Source organism: Leucopleurus acutus, assembly GCF_964270905.1.
Source record: "Leucopleurus acutus genome assembly, chromosome: 2".
Classification (NCBI taxonomy): domain Eukaryota; kingdom Metazoa; phylum Chordata; class Mammalia; order Artiodactyla; family Delphinidae; genus Leucopleurus; species Leucopleurus acutus.
The window spans coordinates 167,032,996-167,058,313 of NC_139143.1; the positions used below are offsets into that span (position 1 = coordinate 167,032,996).

The window sequence follows — 25,318 nt, forward strand, 5'->3', positions numbered from 1 at the left end:
ACCCTCTGCTGCTAACAGAGCCACGTTCCCTTTGGCTGACCAGCCCACCCACTCTCTCTGGAACTGCTCGATTTTTCAACACAGCCAACTACTTGATGATGTCCAGTGAAACCTGCCCAGTTCTTCCCACAGAGACCTCCCTGCACGATCCTGAAAGGAAATCCATAATAGCCACCCTCACAGGGGAGAACTTCAGTAATGGCACTCTCATGAGGACTGTTATTCGTGTCGTTATTGCACGTGGTGAGTGCACCGGCCTGCATGGAGCATTCACTGGGTCTCAGCTATTCCCCCTGAGAATTTCCACTATTGGAACGCTCCCTCTACTCCCATGGCTGACTCTCTGTCTGGTGGGCCCAGTTACTGTCCAATTAAGTGAAGGCTCTGCTCTGTGACATGCTCAGCAAATCCCTCAACGACTTCTCCTGGTGGGCCAGGACTCAGCCACTCCCATTAAGGAGTGTGAGGCAGGTACACTCATACTCAGGGAAGCAACTTCCTTGTACTTCAGAGGGACTTTTACCCCAGCTATTCTGTCCTTTGCCGCAGGTTTGGCTTCCTCCCACCCCATTTCTTCCTTCCTGATGGGCTCTCATTTCTCAGAGTTAGAAGGGCCCCACTCATGTCCTCACCTGACCACTTCCCATGTTTGTGACCTTGGTGGTTGAATGAGATCAGCAACAGGAAAGAGTGGAGGTCAATGCTGAGCCCCAGTGAGGTGCTCAAAGAATAATGGTTCACAAATGTGAAATAGATAGCTAGTAGGAAGCAGCTGCATCGCACGGGGAGATCAACTCGGTGCTTTGTGACCACCTAGAGGGGTGGGATAGGGAGGGTGGGAGGGAGACACACAAGAGGGAGGGGATATATGTATACAAATAGCTGATTCACTTTGTTATACTGCAGAAACTAACACAACATTGTAAAGCAATTATACTCCAGTAAAGATGTTAAAAAAAAAAAAAAAGAAGAAGAATGGTTCAATCTAGCCTTGTCTTCCTTGGGTCCCCTATTCCCGTGGAAACAATAATAACAAATAGCATTGATTACGTTCTCACCATGTGCCAGGACTGCGCAAAGAGCTGTGTATATTTGATCCTACTGGACTCTCACAATAACCATTTTCTAAATAAGAAAACAAAGGCATAGAGAACTTAAATCATTTGCCCAAAGCCAATAGCTAGAAAATGAGGAAGGCCCATCTGAGTCCATGTCTTGGTTCTCCACCACTATGCTGACTCCCTGGTGCGCCTATATTCTGGTCAGGGAGAAAATGCCCAGAGAGGAGAAAGTAACCTTCTCTCGTGATCGTTTCCAGCCTATGAACTTCAAGAGTGCCCAGACCCCGAGCCCTTTGCGAATGGCATTGTGCGGGGAGCTGGCTACAATGTTGGGCAGTCGGTGACCTTCGAGTGCCTCCCAGGGTATCAACTGATGGGCCACCCTGTCCTCACATGTCAACACGGCACCAACCGGAACTGGGACCACCCCCTGCCCAGGTGTGAAGGTATGTCCCTCCCTCATCCCTGGTGATTCTTTTTAGGGACACTGATCCAGAGTAGTCCCCGCCTCCACGTGCCCGCCCCGTGGGTTCACCCATGCTGGGAGGTCCTGGCAAACTTTGTCCATCCTGTTTCCATAGAGATGAGACCAAGCCTATCCAGGAAGAGGGTCCTGGGACAGAGTTCTGGGCCAGCACTAGGGAGGACCTGGAAGAGATGTGGGTCGCAGCCAAAGGAATACATACTCAGCCCTTGGGAATAGCCAACCTCGTGGGTTAGATGTCCGCAGTCAGAAGGGAAGACACTGATATGCTGAGGGGTAGAGAGAGGTAATCATGACACTTTTCTAAAGGGAGGAGAGAATAAAGCATCTTTCTAGGAAGTTCTTGTTCCTCTCTTCACACCTCCCAGCTTATTCTCCCTCTCCTACACGAGCCTAGAGAGATCTGAGTTGATGATGTCAGGGAGCTAGAGGTGGTACTTTCCTGGGTCTTCATTAACCAGAACCAGGATGGAGAAGGACCAGGAGGTCATGCTGTCCCTACCCCTGTTTGCACACCTCAGTTCCGTTTTCCTTCCTTTTCCTGGAGGAGAAGCTGGGATTTGTCTTGAAAGGGGAAAATATGGCAGGAGGACAGTATAGTCCAGGGGAAAGCACCCCAGTTCCAGAATCAGACTGCCCTGGGCTTCATCTCTGAACCACTTCACCTCTCTGACCTCCAGTTTCTTCCTTAGTACAATGGAGCTTCTCACCTCTGCTTCTTAAGAGCTGCGAGGGTTGCAAGATGGCTCATGTAAAGCTCCCAGCGCAGTAACTGGCCCAGAAACAATGAGCTGGAAGTATTAACTCTCCATAGATAAAGAGACCTTGTTTGCACAACTGAGCTGTTCTGGTGTTGGAATATAAGATCATAATCTCTAAAACTATTCAACTTCCAGTTCATTTTTCAGATTTTCAGAACCATCCTCGTGTATAACCAGTCCATCATTCTGGAATTGTTGGCTGGTCACCTGCTATATGACAAGCTTCATTGTGGACTTTTGTTCCCTTTTTACTCCTTTATATGGCATCACAGGAGACAGGAACGAGCTGTGCTTCCTCCATCAGACATCTTGAGCCACAATCCCTTCTCCCTCCTAAGAAAGTTCTTCCCTTAGCTTCTTTTATTTATTTGTTTGTTTGTTTTTGGCTGCATTGGGTCTTCGTTGCTGCGCACAGGCTTTCTGTAGTTGCGGTGAGTGGGGGCTACTCTTTGTTGCGGTGCATGGGCTTCTCATTAGGGTGGCTTCTCTTGTTGTGGAGCATGGGCTCTAGGTGTGTGGGCTTCAGTAGTTGTGGCATGCGGGCTCTAGAGCGCAGGCTCAGCAGTTGTAGCGCACGGACTTAGTTGCTCCGCGGCATGTGGGATCTTCCCAGACCAGGGCTCAAACCCGTGTCCCCTGCATTGGCAGGCGGATTCTTAATCACTGCACCACCAAGGAAGCCCTCTTCCCTTAGCTTCTTAGACGCCATCTTCTCTTGCTTTTCCAGTTACCTTTCTGCCTGTGCCAACTTTTTTGGTCATCTATTTCTTTGTCCCTTAAGTGTTGCTGTCCTTTGAATTTTTTTCCCAGACTGTCTTCTTTCCCTCACATCTCCAAATGCCATCTGTATCTGCAACCTTTGTCTCTTTCCTGAATTCTTCACCTGTACATCCAATTCCTTACTGAATATCTTCTCCTATCCAGAGGCATCTAAATCCCAGCGTGTTCAAAATGGAAGTCATCGTCTTTCTGCCTTTACATTGAGATCCTCATCTAGTGAAGGGTGCCTCTAGTCCCCTGGTTATTCAGCCTTCAATTTGGGCAGGCTCCCTCTCCCTTATCCGACCTAGTCACCAAGTCTTGCTAATTCTACATCCTAATTGCCCTTCAAATGCATCCCCTTCTCGCTGTGTGCTGCCTCCACCTTAATCCAGGCCACTTAGATGAGGCTCGTCACTGGGCGCCCAGCCTTCAGTCTGTGTTCCTCAATCCACCTTTCACAGTGTAGTGAGGGTGAGCCTTTGAAACCATTCATGTACTCCAGACACTGCCCTGCTCAGAAGCTAGTAAGGCGTCCCCATCTCCCTTGGGGTAACGTCCAACCCCCTTGGGGTAGCACACGGTGTGCCTCAGGGCCTGGTCCCCACTTACCTCCCCCTGTTCTCCACTCTCTCAGACTTTACGCTGCAGCTCAGCTGAAATACTTTCCATTTCACCATGTGCCGTCCTCTCTGGCCCCTGGTTCTGAGCACATGCTGGTCCCTCCTTATAGAACATTGCTCTTCTCTCCTGCCTTACCTGTTTGGCCCTTATCATCCCTCAGGTCTGAGTCTAAATGTGAATTCTGCCAGGACTCCCTCACCCCCTCACAGGACCAGATGAGAGGGCCCCCCCTAAATGTTCTGTGGCATTCCATGTTGATGGCGTGCTCCACCCTGGGCTGGAGATGCCGGTACGCTTAGCTGTGTCCCAGGGCACTCACAGTCCCCTGGGACACACAGATCAGAATCACGTGCCATGGTATCCTTGCTGTCCTTTGCCTCCTCTGGCCATGCCTGGCACCGGATGGAGGTTCAGTACACGGAGGAGGGATGGCATGCCCATGTGCACCAGCTTCAGGATGCGTTCACATTCGCAGGAACCCTGGCCGCCGCTTGGAGGCATTGGGACTCTTTCTTCTCAGCCTGGTCCGGCCCCATCCATATCTCTGTGTGATGACCCATGCCAACCAATACACTTATTATTCTGGACCAGGGTTTTTTTTGTTTTTTGGGGTTTTTTTTTTTTTTGCCCAGAACCTCTTTTTATTCTCCTCCATGGTGATTAAATCCAAATACCATGGAGACTTCCAGGACTCTTTATACCCCTGCCTAAAGCCTAGATCAGAGTGAGTCTAAGTGTACGTTTGCTCTGGGGAGACAGAAAGATAGGGAGAGAGGATCATGTCTATGTAGCAGATGCCCCCTCCGTGAGCTAGCGCTGGCTGAGCATTTTACACGGAGCAGTTCATCTGATTGCCACCACGATCCTATGAGGAGCGAAGTCTTAGTCCCATTTTCTAGGTGAAGAAAGAGAGGCTACACTTATCTAGTCAATTATCTAGTCAATTAATGGTTTAGCCATAATTTGAACCCAACCATAGCCTCACCACAAGAATCCACAACTCTTAAGTCAAGACCAAAAGTCCGACTCCAAGAATCTCAGAATAAAAAGAGAAAGAAAGAGATACTATCATAATTTCTTACCTCTTCCCAGCAACAGTACTGAAGCCCTGACTCTAGTATTCCTAGGAAAGGAGAGGGGGTAGCTTTGGTGTGTCCTTCCTTCTGGACAGGTCTCTTCCACAAGAAAGAGAAAGAGGGGGGCCAGGGGCTGAGGCAGGCCCACAGAGGACCTGCACTGAAGATGGAGGGCCACTAGAGCTGTGGTGTGTTGGGAACAGCAGGGAACACCAGGCCTGTCCCTCCCTCAGCCCCATCTCCTCTCCCCATCCCGCCCAGCCTCATGGAGCAGGATGGTTCGTGCTGGGGGCTGGGACTGCATCAGGAAGTCATCTGAATTCTCAGAGGGGAGGTGATCTCCAGCACTCATCTGTGTTTGTATCCTCTCCCTGGCAGTGCCCTGTGGCGGGAACGTCACCTCTTTCAATGGCACTGTGTACTCCCCGGGCTTTCCCAGTCCCTACTCCAGCTCCCAGGACTGTGTCTGGCTGATCACCGTACCCATTGGTCATGGCATCCGCCTCAACATCAGCCTGCTACAGACGGAGCCCTCTGGAGACTTCATCACCGTCTGGTAGGACCAGCTGCCATGTCAGCAGCCGATGAGAAAAGGGCACTAACTGGGCTGTAAACTGGGTCACCCATCTATTTGTCCAGAATACCACGAGCAGAATGGTTTTAAATGGTTGTCAGCCTCTTGGGTCTCAAATAAACATAGTGGAATGAGGACTCAGCTTCAATTAGCCTTGACTCCTTGGAGGGAAAGGAATGGCAAGACAGTGGTTCCCAACCTGGAGTCCTGCTGGGGGTCAAAGTACTAACGGGTGTGGGAATGGAAAAGGGCGTAGATGGGCTGACTTTTCTCAGTATTTCCAGAGCCCAAACCAAAATTCTACATTTACCTAAGATAAGCTACCTGAACTAGTGAAAAAGCTTTGGAGTGGAATTTTGTGAAATCCCACTGGTCACATCATGCTGAGCCAGTGCTGACCACAGAACTGTCCACAGTGAGAGAAATAATCCATATCTGTGAGGTCCAATATGGCAGCCACTCTACATGTAGCCATTGAGCACTTGAATGTGACTAGAGTGACTGAGGAGCTGATTTTTAAACTTTATTAAAGTTTAAATAACTTAAAAGTAAATAGTCCCATGTAGCCTAGCGGTTACCAAACTGGACAGCTCAGCTCTGAGTTGCGTAGTTAGCATATCTTGAGTAATTTTAAAATGGGAATGTGAATTATTATTAGTTGATAAGTGCAGTTTCCTAGACAGCTTTTTTTCCAAACCACTGAATCTTTGGACAAAGATATAATTTAAAAATTTCTTTGTTTGGAGGTTCTGGGAATTGACAGAAGATAGTGGGATTTCTTCTCAAAATTTCCAGGGCTGGATAACTGTCACCTGACTGCCCTGGATTGATTTCTCATTTAGTTTCCAGACAATAGCTAAGAACAAATGGGAGGGACTGGATAAGGTTCCAGGGAAGGCAACACAGGGATGTCTCTTTGCTCACTGAAGGCCTCTGACACACCAGGTGGAACAGGTAGGCATGGTGACCCGTGACACGCAGGACCTTCTTTCCTGTCGCAGGGATGGGCCGCAGCAGACAGCCCCACAGCTCGGAACCTTCAGCCACAGCTTGGCCAAGAAGACAATGCACAGCTCATCCAACCAGGTCCTGCTCAAGTTCCACCGTGATGCAGCTGCGGGTGGGATCTTCGCCATAGCTTTCTCCGGTCAGTATGGAAGCCTGTGGGGGGTGGGGGGCGGTGCAGACTCTCAAGTGCTGGGCTTGACTCCTGGCTCCCGCATTTGCCAGCTGTGGGACTTGGAAGAGTAACATAGCTTCTCTGCCTTGGTCTCCTCAGGGTTATGAGAATTCATTGTGTAGGGTATGTGAGAGCTCCCAGCACCGGAGCTCTCTTCCTTCCCCTCCACACTAGTAGGGCGGAGAGGCCCATGACGCTGATCCTTGGCACCAAGTTCAAGTTCAGAGGCAGCAGAGTGAGGCTTCTTTCTTATCCGTCATTCACACCAGCTCCCTGGCTGGGTTATCCTTTTACCTGTGCCCCACCCTGCCCCTCAGCACATTCTAGAGGGTTGTCCACTCCAAAGGAATCCAGGGCCTCTGTCGACTCCACAGGAACTACTGTGCCCAGACAAAATCAGGGAGAATTCAAATAGAGGAGCATGATCAGTTCAGGGTGCATCTGTCCTTATCGACAGCCTACTTTCTTCTAAAAGTCCAGGGTTATGGACCCAGGTATTTCCTCATTTTTGTTATAGTGGACACAGCATAGAAAAACTTATAAAAAGTTCTCCGTGGGCTTGTGCCCAGCCATGAAATAACCCCCCTTGTTTACAATTTGCAGAACATTGCATCTATTTGGACTGGAAATCAGGAGGCTTGACTTTATTCCTGGCTCCACCTCAAGTCAATGTCTGACGTTGTGTAGGTCTCTCCCCAGCTTGAGAGCTCAGTTTCTTCACCTGCGGAATGAGGGGCTTGGAGTTTGTGACCTCTAAGAATTCTGTGAGGTAGTGAAGCAGCTATTATTACCCCCAATTTACAAATGAGGAAATGAGGGCCAAGGAAGGCAGGAGAGCCTGCCCAAAATTGCATGGCTATAATTGGGAGGAGAACCCAGTCCTTGTAGCTCTGCACTGACTGCTCCAGTGGGACCGCAGGGTGTTTCTGCCTCACACGTGCATTTATAGAAACATGAATGCATTCAGCCTTAAGTCCTTGGGAGAGTTAGTGATATGGAGACCGAAAGACAGAAACAACATTGTTGAGAGCATCGGCGGCTCCAGCCACTGTCCCCAAGGAGCTTGGGCCCAGGTGAGCAAGATATGGAGATGAGAAACCCACCATCTCAATCTGCCTTGGTACCCACACTCCTCTTGTCGGGCACACCCCATTAATGGGACCCAGGTCTTGAAGGCTATGTCATTCTGACTCCATGTGACTTGCCCATAGAGTGATAGAGTGTGGACTCCAGAGTCACACAGACTTGGGTTCAAATCTCTGCCACATATTAGCTGTGTGACTGTGGGTCTGTCGTTTACCTTTCTGAGCCTCGATTTCATTATCCACAAAATGGGAATCATATCAGTACCTAACCTCACAGAGTTGAATGAAATCATGCATGGGAATGCCTAGCTCTAGGCACAGAGTATAAAAGGTACTCAATAAATGGCAGTGTTAATAATCATCATTAGCATGATCATCATTATTATTATATCTAGAGATTAACAGGATCCATAGGAAATCACCTCAGTCCTAGGCCAGATCTCTGGTCCCTGCTCTTCAGCATTCACCTGCGCCAGGACCAGGTGAAGGAGGCCCAGCCCTGCCCTGGGGCAGCCTTGTTCCCGAGTTCTCCTGAGTGTGCCCAGGAGAGCGCTTGCTTCTGTGTGTGTCCTGGCCACTGTGCCCCTGATGCCCTCAGATGAGACATGAGACCCTTAGGTGGTGCTCAGACCATGGTCCAAGGCCTCATTGACCAGAGAGCAGACGTGGGCCTGGGCGAGAGGATCTACTGCTAGGCCCAGGCCAACGGGCTTGGGTGGGACAGGCTCTTTGCAAGGCGCCGAGTGAGCATGAAGGCCCCTTCCACCCACTCACAGGGCTTTTGATAAATTGTGGCAATGTGTGAAAATTGTGGGTAACATACATGTGCCGTTTAAAGAAGAATAAGATGAACACCCATCGCTGAGCCTAAGAAAAGGAACACCAATGCCTTTGAAGCCCCTGTGCACCGCCCCCAGCACGTTCCCCCTGCCCGACCCCCAGAGTTAACCACGGTCCTGAATTTTCTGTTGACCATTCATTGCTTTACATTATAATTTTACTCCATAGGTGTATGTCTCCAAAAATATATACTGTTTCATTTCACGTTATTTGTTATGTGAATAGAATTGTTCAATAAGTGTTCTTCTGTGACCTGCTTTTTTCACTCAAAATTAAGCTTTTGAAATTCCTGCAGATGCATGTGACTAGATTTAGTTCATTTTTCAATGCCGTCTAGTATTCCATTGCGTGAAAATAGTGATTTATCTAGTCTACTCTTAATAGGCATTCAAGTTATTTTATTTCAAACAATATGAGCATTGTTGTACATTCCTTCTTGTGGACAAGAGTTTCTCTAGGGTACATGCCTGTGTGGAATTGTGAGGTTGTAAGTATTCACATATTCAGTTTTACTAGGTAATGCCAAACTGATCGCACGAAGTAGTTATAACAGTTTACACTCTTCCTAGCAACAGAGGTAGAGCTTCTGTTGCACTACATCCTTGCAAACGCTGGGCTTTATTGGATTTTTAAATTTTTGCCAACCTGGTGGATAGCATTTCACTTTTATGTTGAAGATGAGGATGAGCATCCTTTCATATCTTCATTATCTATTCATTATCTATTCATTATCATTAAAGAATAAGTATGTTTTATTGCTTCCTGCTCTGTGAAATGCCTGCTCCCCATACAGCTTTCTTCCCCCAAGAAGAGATAACAAACAAGTAAGTAGACAAATAAAATCTTTGCAACTTGTAATATGTGCTATGAAAGAAACAAGTAAGATAGCAAATGAAAAGGTAGAGGATCTACTTCATGTAGAATAATTGGGGAAAATGTGTCTTAAGAGTTGGTATTTGACACTAGAACTGAAGAAAAAGAAGGAGGCCGACTTGCAAAGAGCAGGGATTGGGAATGGGATGGGGGAAAGAATGTTTGCCTTTTTCTAGCCGAACATTAGCCCTAAATAAATTTCCTTTCATATGAGAACCAAAAAGAAGAAAAATACCTTAAGGAGACTTATGGCAATATTCTACAGGATTTTTTTTTTAGTGACAAAATAGGATTAGAATTGCAGAGAAAAATGCCCTTGGAAACTTACAGTTTAGGAAATAGAAGGAAATTTTGGGAAGCATCTGCTTCCAGCGTGAGAGTCTAGGTAACATGGACTCCAAATAAGAGCTATCTGGCTGAGAGATTAATAAAAGGGGAAATCATACCCCACCTGATAGGATGCAGTGAGAAGGACCCAGCATCACTTCTGTAATCGTCCCATCAAAGATGTACAACCTGAATCTAATCATGAGGAATCAGACAAACCTAAATTGAGGGTAATGTATGTAATACAGTGTTACATACTAGAAATTAACTGCATATAATTTTCAAAAGTGTAAAAGTCAGGAAGGTCAAGGAAAGACTTTAGAACTGTTGCAGACTAAAGGAGACTAAGAAACATGACAACGAAATGCAACGTATGGTTCTGAACTGGATGCGTTTGCTATTAAAGACTTTATTGAGACAAGTGGTAAAACTTGGATGACTTAAGCAAATGAGCCCTGCCCACTAGTTAGCATGTTAACACATAATGGAGTCAAAGCTGTATCAGTGCCTCACCCCCCAGGGGAACAAGGGAGATGGAGACAAAAGGAAACAGGAGTCCTGAATGGCCCCCTGCCCTAGAGTTCTGCAGCAATAACATGGTAGATGCAGTGTGTGTTTGGGGTTGGGGAGGGGAGGGGAGTTAACTGTAAAATATCAAAAGTCATACACCAAAATGCTAGCAATGGCTGTGCCCAGGTGGTGGGACTTGGGGAGTTTTTGTTTTATTGCTTTTCAGTACTCCACCAGCTTTCTGCATTGAGCAGAAATTTGTAATTTTTTAAAAGTTAATTTTAAAAATGTAATGGGAAATCACCCGATCACACTAATAACCACAAACTGTAAGATATCCTCACGGTGTTTAGGTGGAGATTTCTTTTATTGATTTTTTTTCTGGGAAAGTTAAGTGTGTCCTAGAAGGTTCTAGAAGGTATGTTTTAAAGGTAAGCACGAGGCTGAGAATGCAAGGAATCAAATTTTTTTAAGCTCTATAAAGGAAAACATTGAGAATTGGCTAAATAAACATTTAATGCTTGTACAAGTCAAAAGAGTGTCATAAATAGATGGGAGCAAATGATAAATTGGGAAATAATAGGCAAAGATCAATCTTAAATATATTGTACATAGAGTTTTTCAAATTTATAGGAAAATAGAGGCAAAGGACATGAATAGAGAGTTAAAAAGGAAAATGTGGGAGGGAGGGAGACGCAAGAGGGAAGAGATATGGGAACATATGTATATGTATAACTGATTCATTTTGTTATAAAGCAGAAACTAACACACAATTGTAAAGCAATTATACCCCAATAAAGATGTTAAAAAAAAAAAGAAAAGAAAAATGCAAAGAGTCTAGTAACATATGAAAAAAATATTTAGCCTAACTTGTTGTCAAATGCCAATAAATAAAAGAAGTGGTACTCTGTTTGCTATCTATCAAGTTGACAAAGATTTAAATTGATGACTATTTCCCCCGATGGCTCTAAGTTCTGTGAGGTAAGGACTGTGTCTCTTTACTCTTGCATCATCCACACCTAACACAGTGCCTGACCCAGGGCAAACCCCCAACAGATAATCATTAAAAGGATCAGATGAAAGAAGAATGAAAGCACCCAGGGTTGGAGAAACTGTCGTTCTGTGGACAGTATCTGTTGGAGCAATTTTCCTGGAAAGAAAAATGGAAATATGTATCAAACACAGGCCTGGTCCTCCCTGGTTTATGTTAAATCAAGATTAAACCTGTCTGGTTCCCCCAAGAGGACTTCATAAAGCTATGTGTCACTCAATATGACGTGTTTCAGTGGACACATCTGTAGAAAAAATTAAAGTTAAATCCTCAAAACATAATACGACATTTTAAATAAAACTACATGCAGGAGGAGTCTTAAGTTACATTCCGGATACGATTGGTAAAATGTCAGAATGCCACATGAACATTTGGAACAGGTGTTTCAGGTGCCACTGGCTCTGAGGTTATCCCAGAGTGATGATGTTCACTGTGAAGCGTCCACCACCCAGCGCTGTCCCAAACACGTTCTCGCCGTGCCTTCCATATTTAGCCTTTGTTTCTGCCTAAGGTTTCTGTCTCAAGCTGAAAAGTCTGCAATGTTCATGGTACAATATGCAATGCATAGAACTGCTGTTTTGTTACAAATGTACTAATCATTGGGTGATCATGAAGTGATGCTGTAAGTATTTACCTTCTAGCATAGTGGTTTGTTGCATATATATAGGTATTTTGTAGTTTTCAGTACTTTTTGGGTCTTGGGTTATGCATTATAATTTTTTCCCATTTAAAGTAATGGGAAGTAGGCTCCTAGTAGCATCTTGACACAGAATGTCTGATTTCCAGCAATGGATTATTGATGTTCAGTGAGAGATGCCTGTAGTTTAAAAAAGTCATACACTCGGGCTTCCGTGGTGGCGCAGTGGTTGAGAGTTCACCTAACGATGCAGGGGACACAGGTTCGTGCCCCGGTCCGGGAGGATCCCATGTACTGTGGAGCGGCTGGGCCCATGAGCCATGGCCGCTGAGCCTGCGCATCCGGAGCCTGTGCTCCGCGACGGGAGAGGCCACAACAGTGAGAGGCCCGTGTACCACACACACACAAAAAAAGTCATACACTCTAATCATTCCTAGTTTTATAAAAAGAAAAAACTTCATAAAAGATGCATATATAGAAGGATGTTCATCATAGTTTCATTTTAAATTACAAAACTTTGGAAATCTAAATGGTTAACAATAGAGTATCTGTTAAATAAATTTTAGTAGATTATATGATTAAATCCTATGAAGTCATTTCAATCATACTTTTGAAGGAATGTGATGACATGGGAAAATTCTTGCAATATAATAGTAAGTGCACAAGGACCAACACAAAGTATGTCACATGGTGCAAATTTTGTAAAAGAAAAATCCATGTGCAGAAAATATATACCCTAAGAATTTACAGTAAAGGGTTAACAGGTTATCTCTGAGAAGGCAATGGATGAGTTTAATTTTCCTCTTACTCTTCTCATAGAAAATCTCAGGTTTTCTTTAATGATAATGTGTTACATTTGTAAATTTTTAAAAAAATGCTACTTCAAAAAACATAGCAAGGGTTGAAGTGACTTTGGAAATAATAACAGCAACAGCAGTGGCAACAGCAGCTAACACATCCAGCACTCAACCATGTACCAGATAATGAAAGAAAGCCAAGTTATGAGCCCACCCTGAACTTTGCCTCGGTAACACCCTCCCCACACAGGCCAGTCTCTGCCCAGAGGGACGGCTTCTGATTTAGAAAATCCACTGAAGCCAGAGTGTTTAGCCAAAGGTCAGAAGAGAAACAAGCTGTCTTTGCTAGTCACCCACGTAAGCCACACACAGCATTTAGATGCTGAGTAGTGGAAAGAATATGGGATTTGAGAGCAGCCAGACCTGGATTCAAATCCTGTCTGTGCCACTTACTTCCTGTGTGAACTTAGAGAGGTAACTGAAGCTTTCTGAATCTTAGCTTCCTCATAAGTAGAGTGGGAACATCTCTCAGGGGGATCAGCTATTGTGAGAATTCAAGGTGACAGCGTGTGAAAATGCTTGGCGTATAGTAGGTGTTCAGTAAATGCTTCTCTCCCCTCCCTTCAGTGCTAGGCACCATCACTGCCTTCTTAGATCCTCTCCTTTATTGTTACTCTTGATATATGGTTCCTGGTTTTTGCATCAAAAGCAAAAAAAAAAACAGATGGCAGCAGATAAGCAAAATAGTGCTTTGCTAATCTTGCCCTGTGTACAGATAAGTACTCGTTAATATCTGCTGTGTGGATAGATGAGTGAGAACGTGAAGCACTGAACAAATGAATGACCACGTGCCCCAAGAATGATGCTCTTACACCGACTTGTCTGCTTTTGTCTTTTCAGCTTATCCGCTCACCAAATGCCCTCCTCCCACCATCCTCCCCAATGCTGAAGTCGTCACAGAGAATGAAGAATTCAACATAGGTTAGACCTCCCAAACCAGCAAGGATGGGGCTGGCGAGGAGGGGCCGGGGAGGGGTGGGGCCTGGCCCGTGGGGCTTATCTCTGCCTCCTGTCCTTGGAGAGAAACAATAGGCCCAGTGCAAGACGGTTGATATTCTGTCAACTGAGTTTCACCCAAAATACAATCACTTTTGTTTTTAGCCATACGTAGCCAGAGGAGCTAGGAGAGCAGTTTTCTTCCATGATTCAAGTCAGGATGTGTTGAGAAATAAGTCCATGCAGGACACTATAAAAAGTTCCTAGAATGTGCGACACTGTTAGACTCAGCAAGGCTGAGCGGTGAGAGGGGAGCCACAGTCATCTGGGTCATTTGACTGGAGTTGAGCTAGTAAGTTAGTCTGAACAGAGCACAACCCGCCCCTGATCGTCTTGCCTGGAAGTGGGTTCAAGCTACTAAGGGGCGCCAATCAGCCCTGCCCAGACTTCTCCAGGGAATCCCCATACTGGTCTCTCCTTGACAGGTGACATCGTACGCTACAGGTGCCTCCCTGGCTTTACCTTAGTTGGGAATGAAATCCTGACCTGCAAACTTGGAACTTACCTGCAGTTTGAAGGGCCGCCCCCAATATGTGAAGGTAATCACACCAAGCCATGCCTTGGAGTTCCTCCAAAACATCTCCCCTGTTTTCCTTCTCTCTATATATTCCCAGTCCCTGCCCATGAAGCAAGAAGTCACTTGGTTTGAATGAGTGAGTGAACAAGTGCTCTAGATGGGTTCTCTGCTCTGCTCCTAGGTCCGGGGCTGTGATTTGGCTGTAGTGGCCACATTTATTTCTGTCTCCCTTTTTTCTAACTGACTTTCCCTGGAAATGGCAGGAGGTTGTGGGACCTTGGTGGGAGTTGGGACTCACACACCAACCTTGCCTTACTGGCGTGCAGGTGCGTCCAAAACCCTATGTGCTGAACTAGGCAACCGAGAAACCACAGTTGTCTTCAATCCAGTGTGATGCCTTGATGAAAATGAATGTGCTTCACCAAGTTATCCCAACTAAGACCAAAAACAATTCTTTCCACTCACAAGGCGTCTGACCTGGGGCAAGATACCTAACTGTGCTATGCCTCAGTTTTCTCATCTGTCAAATAAGGATAATGATATTACTTATGCCATGGGCTTGTTATGAGGAATTAAATGGGTCAGTAATGTAAAGCACTTTGGAAGACAATGCCTGGCACATAGTAACTGTTCAGTGTGGGCTATTATTATTGTTATTAGTTTTACTACTGCTTCTAGTGCTGTTGCTACCAACAGATATTTAGTAGCCTATGGAGAAACAGGTCAGCTTCTCCTCCATCTCTGGGAAATCAAGAGTAGGGAGAATCTGCATTATGGATTATTGACGAGGAAGAGAGGGGCTACAAGCCCCAGAATTAGGCTGCTGATACACTGAGAAATACAGTATTTATTTCAGTTGAGCTGATCCACCCACATACCAAATGACCAGTCCCCAATAAAAGTGAACTTTCACCTTTGCTCCAGAATCTCCTTAATTTGCTCCAGCCCAAGTTTCTCATCATCTCTGGCTCCGTTTCTATGTCTACGTGGCTCAGTCTTCCTGGCTTCATTCCCCATTCTCAGCCTTGTGCTTTCCTCTGGGACTTGGTATCATACTTGGGCTTCCCAAGGTGTGACCCTTCATAGTCTTTTCTATAATAGCAGCTTGATCGGGATATAATTCATATACCATGCAACTCATCTGCTTGAAGTGTATACTTCAATGGTTTTTAGTATATTCAGAGTTTTGCAGCCATTATCACAATCAATTTTAAAACATTTTAATCACCCCCAAAAGAAATCCTGTAACCTTTAGCAGTCAGTTCCCATTTCTTTCCAGCCCCCTCAGTTCTAGGCAACCACCAAACTACTTTCTGTCTCTATGAATTTGCCTATCCTGGGTATTTCATATAAATAGAATCCTATGATGTGTGGTTTTTTGTGACTTCTTTCACATAGCATAATGTTTTATAGGTTCATTCATGTTGTAGCATGTATCAGCACTTCATTCCTTTTTGTTGAAAATAATATTCCATTGTACCTATAGCGCATTTTGTTTATCCACTTATCATTGATGGACACTTGAGTTGTTTCTACTTCTAGCTATTATGAATAATGCTGCTATGAGCATTCATGCACAAGCTATTGGATGAAACATATGTTTTCATTTCTTTTAGGTATGTATCTAAGAGTGGAATTGCTGGGTCATATGGTAACTCTATATTTAAACTTTTGAGGAACTGCCAGGGTATTCTCCACAGCAGCTGAACCATTTTCTGTTCCCACCAGCAGTGTATGAGGGTTTCAATCTTTCCACATCCTCTCTGTTATTATTAACTGTCTTTTTAATTATAGCCATCCTAGTGTATATAATGGGTATCTCATTGTTGTTTTGATTTGTATCTTCCTGATGGCTAAGATGTTGAGCATTTTTTCATGTGCTTATTGTTGATTTGCATGAAGAAATGTCTATTTGGATCCTTTGCCCATCTTTAAGTTATTTATCTGTTTAATTATTGAGTTGTAGGAGTTTTTTTATATATATTCTAGATACAAGTCCTTTATCAGATGTGTGATTTTCAAAAATTTTTCGCATTTTATGGGTTGTCTTTTCACTTTCTTGATGGTGTTCTCAGAAGCACAAAAGTTTTTAATTTTGATGATGTCCAATTTATGTATATATATTTTTGGTGCTTGTGCTTTTGGTGTCATAGCTGAGAAACTATTGCCTAATCCAAGGTCAGGAAGATTTACATCTATGCTTTCCTCTAAGAGTTTATAATTTTAGCTCTTACATTTAGGACTGTATCTATTTTGAGTTAATTTTTATATATAGTGTGAGGTAGGGGTCCAACTTCATTATTTTGCATATGGATATCCAGTGGTCCTGGCATCACTTACTGGAAAGACTATTCTTTCCCCATTGAATTGTTTTAGTACCCTGTTGAAATCTATTGACTATAAATTTGGGGTTTTATTTCTTCATCCTCAATTCTGTTTTCTTGATCTATAAGTCTATCCTTAGCCAGTACCACACTATCTTGATTACTGTAGCTTGGTCATATGTTTTGAAATCAGGAAGTGTGAGTCCTCCAGCTTTGTTCTTCTTTTTCAAGATTATTTTGGATATGCTGGATCTGCTGAATTTCCATATGAATTTTAAGATCAACTTATCAATATCTACAAAGAAACCAGCTGGCATTTTTGTAGAGATTGAGTTGAATCCATAGACCAGTCTGGGTCTCACTGCCATCTTAACAATATTAGGTCTTCCAATCCATGAATATAGGATGTTTTTCCATTCATAACCTCTTCAGTGTACAACTTTCTTTTACATTTTGGCTTTTTCTTCTCTTTTCTGCTTCAGCTAATGCCTTGTCCAATGATGTCCTAGTCTCCTATGACAAAGATCAGACATTTTTCTATCAGCTCAGAAGCTTGCTACAGCAACATAGAAAATTTGGTGAAATTCAAACCTAAAAACATCACAGTGCAATTATAGAACATCAAGGATAAAGATAAAATGTTAAAACCATCATGGAGAAAAGATAAATCAGACTCATAGCATTATTGCATCAACAATAATACCTATCAAAAGATAAAATGCAGCAGGAAAAATAATTGTAAACTGAACTTCTAAACCCAGCCAAATTATCAATTAAGAGTGAGAATGAAGTAATGAAATCTTCAGACACACAAGGACTAAGTTACTATCTTACTAAAAGCATAATTAAAGGATACACTTCAGTGCATTAGTCAGGATAGGATAGGCATATGCTGCAATAACAAGCAATCCCCACATCTCAGTGGCTTAACACAACAAAAGCTTGTATCTTCTTCAGGCAAAATTTTCTGTAGTCCAGGTAACTCTATAGAGCTGATAACTCAGTGATCCAGGCTGCTTCAATCTTGTGCTGCCATCTGAAAACTAGGCCCCTGCCTCCATCCTCCATTGCAGCAGAGGAAGAAAGAGAATGGACATTCACATAAGGGCTTTTCACTTCCTCAGCCCCAAAGTGACACACATTATTCTACTCACATCTAACTGGCCAGAAATAGGCACATGGATGGAAAGTGAAGTTTTTTATATGCTCAGGAAATAAAAGAAAGACTGATACTGGTAAACACCAGAAATATCTACCACATTCAGCAAGAAAAAGATGAATACAGGTAGAATGATTCAGATGCAAAAATTAACAATAAGCTAAGAAATCAGTAAAATATGGTAGTAAATCTAAAATATATTGACTAGAAAATGAAATATCTGAAGACAATTTGAGAAATAAATGACATTGGAGAACCTATTTTAAAGAAAGAAAAAGAGCTGAGGACCCTTTCCTGCTGAGGAAAGCCATAGATATTGATTAACCATGTACATTATTAAAAATATATACCTTTAAATACAATGTTTAAATTTCTGCATAGTTTTCTTAAAGTATGTATGTCCATAGTATGTGTAAGTTCTAAATTCATAACCAAAAATAAAGAGAATAAAGTAAATTTGTTTAATCAAATGGGAAACATTGAAGGAGAAAAATATATTTTAAATCATGGTAAACAGAAAATACAAAATGAGGTAGCAAAACTAAGTGCAAGGGCTTCCCTGGTGGCACAATGGTTAAGAATCTGCCCACCAATGCTGAGGACACGGGTTTGAGCCCTAGGTCCAGGAAGATCCCACATGCCACGGAGCAACTAAGCCCGTGCACCACAACTACTGAGCCTGCGCTCTAGAGCCTACGAGCCACAACTACTGAAGCCACATGCCACAACTACTGAAGCCCGCATGCCTAAAGCCCGTGCTCCGCAACAAGAGAAGCCACCGCAATGAGAAGCCCACGCACTACAATAAAGAGTAGCCCCTGCGCGCCACAACTAGAGAAAACCCACTCACAGCAACGATGACAATGTTTAATAAATTTATTTATTTAAACAAAAAAACATGTGCAAATATATGTGCAACCATGATAAATATAATTGAATCCAACTGCTAATTAAAGGTCAGAGATTTTCAGATTGGTTAAATTTTAAAAGTCTAATTATAAGCTTTCCATGAACTTAGAATTGAATATATTCATTTGCCTCTCTAAGGTCATAGCTAGAAAGGTGTCACTCATCCCTGGTATGAAGCAAAATGTTAAAAAAAAAATAGATAGCGAGTACTAACCTCTAAAATCTGGTGTAGCAAAGCTAATAACAGACTAAATAGAATTTAAGGCAGAAAGCATTAAAAGACATAAAGAGGGATATTTCATGCTGGTAAACATAATCTACCAAGAATATATAATAGTCATAAACTTCCGTGCACCTAAGAATAGTATTGAAATGTATAAAGGGAAAATTCATAGAATTACAGGGAGACAGGGACAAATTCACAATCACAGTGGTAGACTTCAACACATCTCTTTCAATGACAGACCAAGAATAAGTAGTTAACATAAAATATTTGCAAAATATAGTTATATTACTGAACTTTTGTTGCAAAAACACCATGCCAAAATTTAGAGGCTTTAAACAGTAATTATTTATTTTCTACAAAAGTTGTACTTTAAATATAAGTACCAGATAGATTGCAAGGGAAAGAAGAGAAAAAGATATGCCATACAAATGGTAAACATAAGAAACATAAAGAAATTTCAAATAATACTGCAATCAAGGAGTATTACCAAAAATAGAGATATTTAGAAATGACAAATACGCTAACTACATTAAAAAAGATATACAAGTGTATATGCAGATGATAAAAGAGATTCAAAACACATGAAGGAAAAATCAACAGAACTGAATGTAAAAAGTAAAGACAAACTACAGAATAAGAGAAGATATTCAGAGTATGTGTATTTTTTAAAAGGCCCTGTACCTAGACTATGTAAAGAACTTTTACAACTCAGTAATAAAATAATCCAATGAAAATATGTACAAGAGACTTGAACAGACACTTTGTAAAATAAGGTATGAATGGCCAATAAGTATATGAAAACATGCTCAACATCATTAGTCATAAGGCAAAGGCAAATTAAACCATAATGAAATATTACTATGCACCCCCTAGAATAGCTTCAATTTAAGACTCACAATACAAAGTGTTAAAAAGGATGTGGAACAAATAGAATTTTCATATATTGCTGGTTGGGATGTAAAATCATACAATCACTTTGGAAAACCGATTGGAAGTTTCTTTTAAAGATAAATTCCCCTACACTATCACCTGGCAATTCTACTCCTAGTTATTTATCAAAGAGAAATGAAAACCCATATGCATAAAAAGACTGTTATATGAATTTTGTAATAATCCCAAACTGGAAACAACCCAAATGTTCATCACTAGGAGAATAAATAAGCAAATTGTCCTATGATTGCTACAGAATAATAAAAACAAAGGAAACAGTGATACATAAAACAGCATGAGTTGACTCTTACAAAAATTATGTTTAGCAAAAGAAACCAGACACAAAAATAATGCATATATGATTCCAACTACATGAAGCTCTGGTATGCAAAACTAATGCTTATAGAAATAGCATCATTGATTTCCTGGAGCATTGGGGCAGGTCATACTGATTGCAAAGGGGCATAAGAGAATTTTCTGGGGCAACGGAAATAATCTATATCCTGACTGTGGTAGTGGTCACACAGATATATACATTAGCCAAAACTCATTAAATTGTGTACCTAAAATATGTGCATTTTATTGTACATAAATTATATCTCTAAGTTTTTGAATTTTAAAAAGAAATTCATGAGTTATAAGCAGAAAAACAGGCTTACTGGTAAAGTAAAAAGAAGTACCTGAAATAAAGAGTAGCAAAATAATCAAACCATTAGGTAAGTTAAACAAAGGGAAAAAGCAGGAGCTTACAAAAATAAAAAAGCAAGAGTGGAATATAACCGTTGAACCAAGGAAAATTTTGAATTATGAGACTATTTTGGACATATCTATGCCAAAAAATTAATGATATGAATGAATTTCTAGGAAGCTATAATTTAATAAAATTGACCCCAGTAGAGAAAGTTTATACTTTCAATATTCTCTTTAAAAAGGTGGGGAGAATGGTTTCAGAGGAAACCCCACCAAAAACATCAAGACTAGATGGTTTCACGGAAGAATACTACTAAATCTTCAAAGGCCAGATATCTCAAGCATAGGAAAAACAAAAAACAAAAAAACTTGTAAATACTAATGCCTAAATCTGATAACGTTGCACACAAAAAGACAAACCTATGGACCCGTCTCATTTGAGAGAGCATGCCCTGTTTCCCCCTCATGGAGGCAGATTCAAGTAGAAGGTAAAAAGCTTGAAAGAGACCTGCTACTGGAAGGAGCAGACCATAAGCCCTGGGGAACTTAATTATCACCCCACCTCAGTGACCTGTGCTGGCTGTCAGGTTAGTGAAATCTGGAACATTTCAAAAGCCAGGCTGGTTTCCTCCTTAGAAGCCATTCTTATATAATTCCAATGTTGCTTCTCCATTTCTTCTAAGTCCCACACTGACCATCTTCCTTAGGGTGATATGTTTATCTTTAGATATCTTTTCCTTTAATCAAATTATAATTGACTTACAATATTACATTAGTTTCAGCATAGTACACAGCATAGTGGTTTGATCTTTTTATAGATTATGCACCATACAGTTATTATAATATTATTGACTATATTCCCCATGCTGTATATCACATCCCTGCGCCTTCTCTATTTCCTAACTGGCAGTCTGTACCTCTTAATCACCTTCAGCGGTTTTCCCAACTCCCCATCCCTCTGTTCTCTGGCAACCACCACTTTGTTCTCTGTATTTGTTGTCTGTTTCTGTTTTGTTATATTTGTTAGTTTGTTTTGCTTTTCAGATTTCATATGTAAGTGAAATCATACAGTATTTTTCTTTAACTGTCTGATTTATTTCACTTAGCATAATACCATCCAGGTCCATCCATGTTGTTGCAATTGGCAAGATTTCATTCTTTTTTATGGCTGAGTAATATTCCATTGTGTATACATACCTCTTCTTCTTTATCCATTCACCTATCGATGGACACTAAGGTTGCTTCTATATCTTGGTTATTGTAAGTAATGCTGCAATGAACATTGGGATGCATATGTCTTTTCGAATTAGTGTTTTCATTTTCTTCAACTAAATACCCAGAAGTGGAATTTCTGGATCATATGGTAGTTTTATTTTTAATTTTTTGAGGGAACTCCATGCTGTTTTCCATAGTGGCTGCACCAATTTACATTCTCACCAACAGTGCACAAGGGTTCCCTTTTCTTCACATCCTCACCAACACTTGTTATTTCTTGTCTTTTTGATGATTGCCATCGTGACAAGTGTGAGGTGGTATCTCACTGTGGTTTTGGTTTGCATTTCTCTAATAATTAGTGATGTTGAGCATCTTTTCATGTGCCTATTGGCCATCTGTATGTCTTCTTTGGAAAAATGTCTGTTCAGGTCCTCTGCCCATTTTTAATCAGATTGTTTGTTTTTTCTGCTATTAAGTTGTATGAGTACTTTACATATTTTGGATATTAACCCCTTATCAGGTATATCATTTGTAAATATCTTCACCCATTCAGTACGTTGCCCTTTCATTTTTTTTTAACATCTTTATTGGATTATAATTGCTTTACAATGTTGAGTTAGTTTCTGGTATACAACAAACTGAATCAGCTATATGTATACATGTATCCCCATATTCCATTCCTCTTGCATCTCCCTCCCACACTCCCTATCCCACCCCTCTAAGTGGTCACAAAGCAACAAGCTGATCTCCCTGTGCGATGCGGCTGCTTCCCGCTAGCTATCTATTTTACATTTGGTAGTGTACATATGTCAATGCTACTCTCTCAGTTCATCCCAGCATACCATCCCCCTTCCACTTGTCCACAAGTCCATTCTCTATGTCTGCATCTTTATTCCTGTCCTACTGCTAGGTTTGTCAGAACCATTTTTTTTTAGATTCCATATATATGTGTTAGCATACAGTATTTGTTTTCTCTTTCTGACTTACTTCACTCTGTATGACAGACTCTAGGTCCATCCACCTCACTACAAATAACTCAATTTCATTTTTTTTATGGCTGAGTAATATTACATTGTGTATATATGCGCCACATCTTCTTTATCCATTCATCTGTCGATGGACACTTAGGTTGCTTCCATGTTCCGGCTGTTTTAAAGAGTGCTGCAATGAACATTGGGGTACATGACTCTTTTTGAATTATGGTTTACTCAGGGTATATGCCCAATAGTGGGATTGCTGGGTCATATGGTACTTCTATTTTTAAGTTTCTTAAGGAACCTCCATACTGTTCTCCATAGTGGCTGTATCAATTTACATTCTCACGAACAGTGCAAGAGGGTTCCCGTTTCTCCACACCCTCTCCAGCATTTATTGTTTGTAGATTTTTTGATGATGGCCATTCTGACCGGTGTGAGGTGATACCTCACTGTAGTTTTGCTTTGCATTTCTCTGATGATTAGTGATGTTGAACATCCTTTCACGTGTTTGTTTGCAATCTGTATATCATCTTTGGAGAAATGTCTGTTTAGGGCTTCTGCCCATTTTTGGACTGGGTTGTTTCTTTTTTTGATATTGAGCTACATGAGCCGCTTGTATATTTTGGAGATTAATCCTTTGTCATTGCTTCGTTTGCAAATATTTTCTCCCATTCTGAGGGTTGTCTTTTCGTCTTCTTTATGGGTTCCTTTGCTGTGCAAAAGCTTTTAAGTTTCATTAGGTCCCATTTGTTTATTTTTGTTTTTATTTCCATTTCTCTAGGAGGTAGGTCAAAAAGGATCTTGCTGTGATTTATGTCATAGAGTGTTCTGCCTATGTTTTCCTCTTAAGAGTTTTATAGTGTCTGGACTTACATTTAGGTCTTTAATCCATTCGGAGTTTATTTTTGTGTATGGTGTTAGGGAGTGTTCTAATTTCATTCTTTTACAAGTAGCTGTCCAGTTTTCCCAGAACCACTTATTGAAGAGGCTGTCTTTTCTCCATTGTATATTCTTGCCTCCTTTATCAAACATAAGGTGACCATATGTGCGTGGGTTTATCTCTGGGCTCTCTATCCTTTTCCATTGATCTATATTTCTGTTTTTGTGCCAGTACCGTACTGTCTTGATTACTGTAGCTTTGTAGTATAGTCTGAAGTCAGGGAGCCTGATTCCTCCAGCTCTGTTTTTCTTTCTCAAGATTGCTTTGGCTATTTGGGATCTTTTGTGTTTCCATACAAATTGTGAAGTTTTTTGTTCTAGTTCTGTGAAAATTGCCAGTGGTAGTTTGACAGGGATTGCATTGAATCTGTAGATTGCTTTGGGTAGTATAGTCATTTTCACAATGTTGATTTTTCCAATCCAAGAACATGGTATATCTCTCCATCTGTTTGTATCATCTTTAATTTTTTTCATCAGTGTCTTATCGTTTTCTGCCTACAGGTCTTTTGTCTCCTTAGGTAGGTTTATTCCTAGGTATCTTATTCTTTTTGTTGCAGTGGGAAATGGGAGTTTTTCTTTAATTTCTCTTTCAGTTTTTTCATCGTTAGTGTTTAGGAATGCAAAAGATTTCTGTGCATTAATTTTGTATCCTGCTACTTTACCAAATTCATTGATTAGCTCCTGTAGTTTTCTGGTAGCATCTTTAGGATTCTCTATGTATAGTATCATGTCATCTGCAAAATCTGACAGTTTTATGTCTTCTTTTCCGATTTGGATTCCTTTTATTTCTTTTTCCTTGCTGACTGCTGTGGCTAAAAAACTTCCAAAACTATATTGAATAATAGCTGTGACAGTGGGCAACATTGTCTTTTTCCTGATCTTAGAAAAAACGGTTTCAGTTTTTCACCATTGAGAACAATGTTGGCTGTGGGTTTGTCATATATGGCCTTTATTATGTTGAGGTAGGTTCTCTCTATGCCCGCTTTCTGGAGAGTTTTTATCATAAATGCGTGTTGAATTTTGTCAGCTTTTTCTGCATCTATTGAGATGATCATATGGTTTTTAACCTTCAATTTGTTAATATGGTATATCACATTGATTGATTTGCGTATATTGAAGAATGCTTGCATTCCTGGGGTAAACCCCACTTGATCATGGTGTATGATCCTTTTAATGTGCTGTTGGATTCTGTTTGCTAGTATTTTGTTGAGGATTTTTACATCTATATTCATCAGTGATATTGGCCTGTAGTTTTCTTTTTTTGTGACATCTTTGGTTTTGGAATTAGGGTGATGGTGGCCTCGTAGAATGAGTTTGGGAGTGTTCCTCCCTCTGCTATGTTTTGGAAGACTTTGAGAAGATAGGTGTTAGCTCTTCACTAAATGTTTGATAGGATTCGCCTGTGAACCCATCTGGTTCTGGGCTTTTTTTCATTGGAAGATTTTTAATCACAGTCTCAATTTCAGTGCTTGTGACTGGTCTGTTCATATTTTCTATTTCTTCCTGGTTCAGTCTCGGATGGTTGTGCTTTTCTAAGAATTGTCCATTTCTTCCAGGTTGTCCATTTTATTGGCATATAGTTGCTGGTAGTAATCTCTCATGATCCTTTGTATTTCTGCAGTGTCAGTTGTTACTTCTCCTTTTGCATTTCTAGTTCTGTTGATTTGAGTCTTCTCCCTTTTTTTCTTGATGAGTCTGGCTAATGGTCTATCAATTTTGTTTATCTTCTCAAAGAAC

At 41.6% G+C, this 25,318-nt stretch overlaps 1 protein-coding gene across 1 annotated transcript in view; it reads left to right on the forward strand.

Annotated features, from left to right (window-relative positions):
• Positions 1-25,318, forward strand: part of CSMD2 (CUB and Sushi multiple domains 2) — a gene marked incomplete at both ends in the record, with an annotated part of 666,422 nt that overhangs the window by 561,490 nt on the left and 79,614 nt on the right. Inside the window, 5 exon segments of the mRNA XM_082863599.1 lie at positions 1,319-1,507; positions 5,144-5,321; positions 6,341-6,486; positions 13,540-13,620; positions 14,121-14,234. Of these exon segments, the coding sequence (XP_082719725.1) occupies positions 1,319-1,507; positions 5,144-5,321; positions 6,341-6,486; positions 13,540-13,620; positions 14,121-14,234 (708 nt within the window).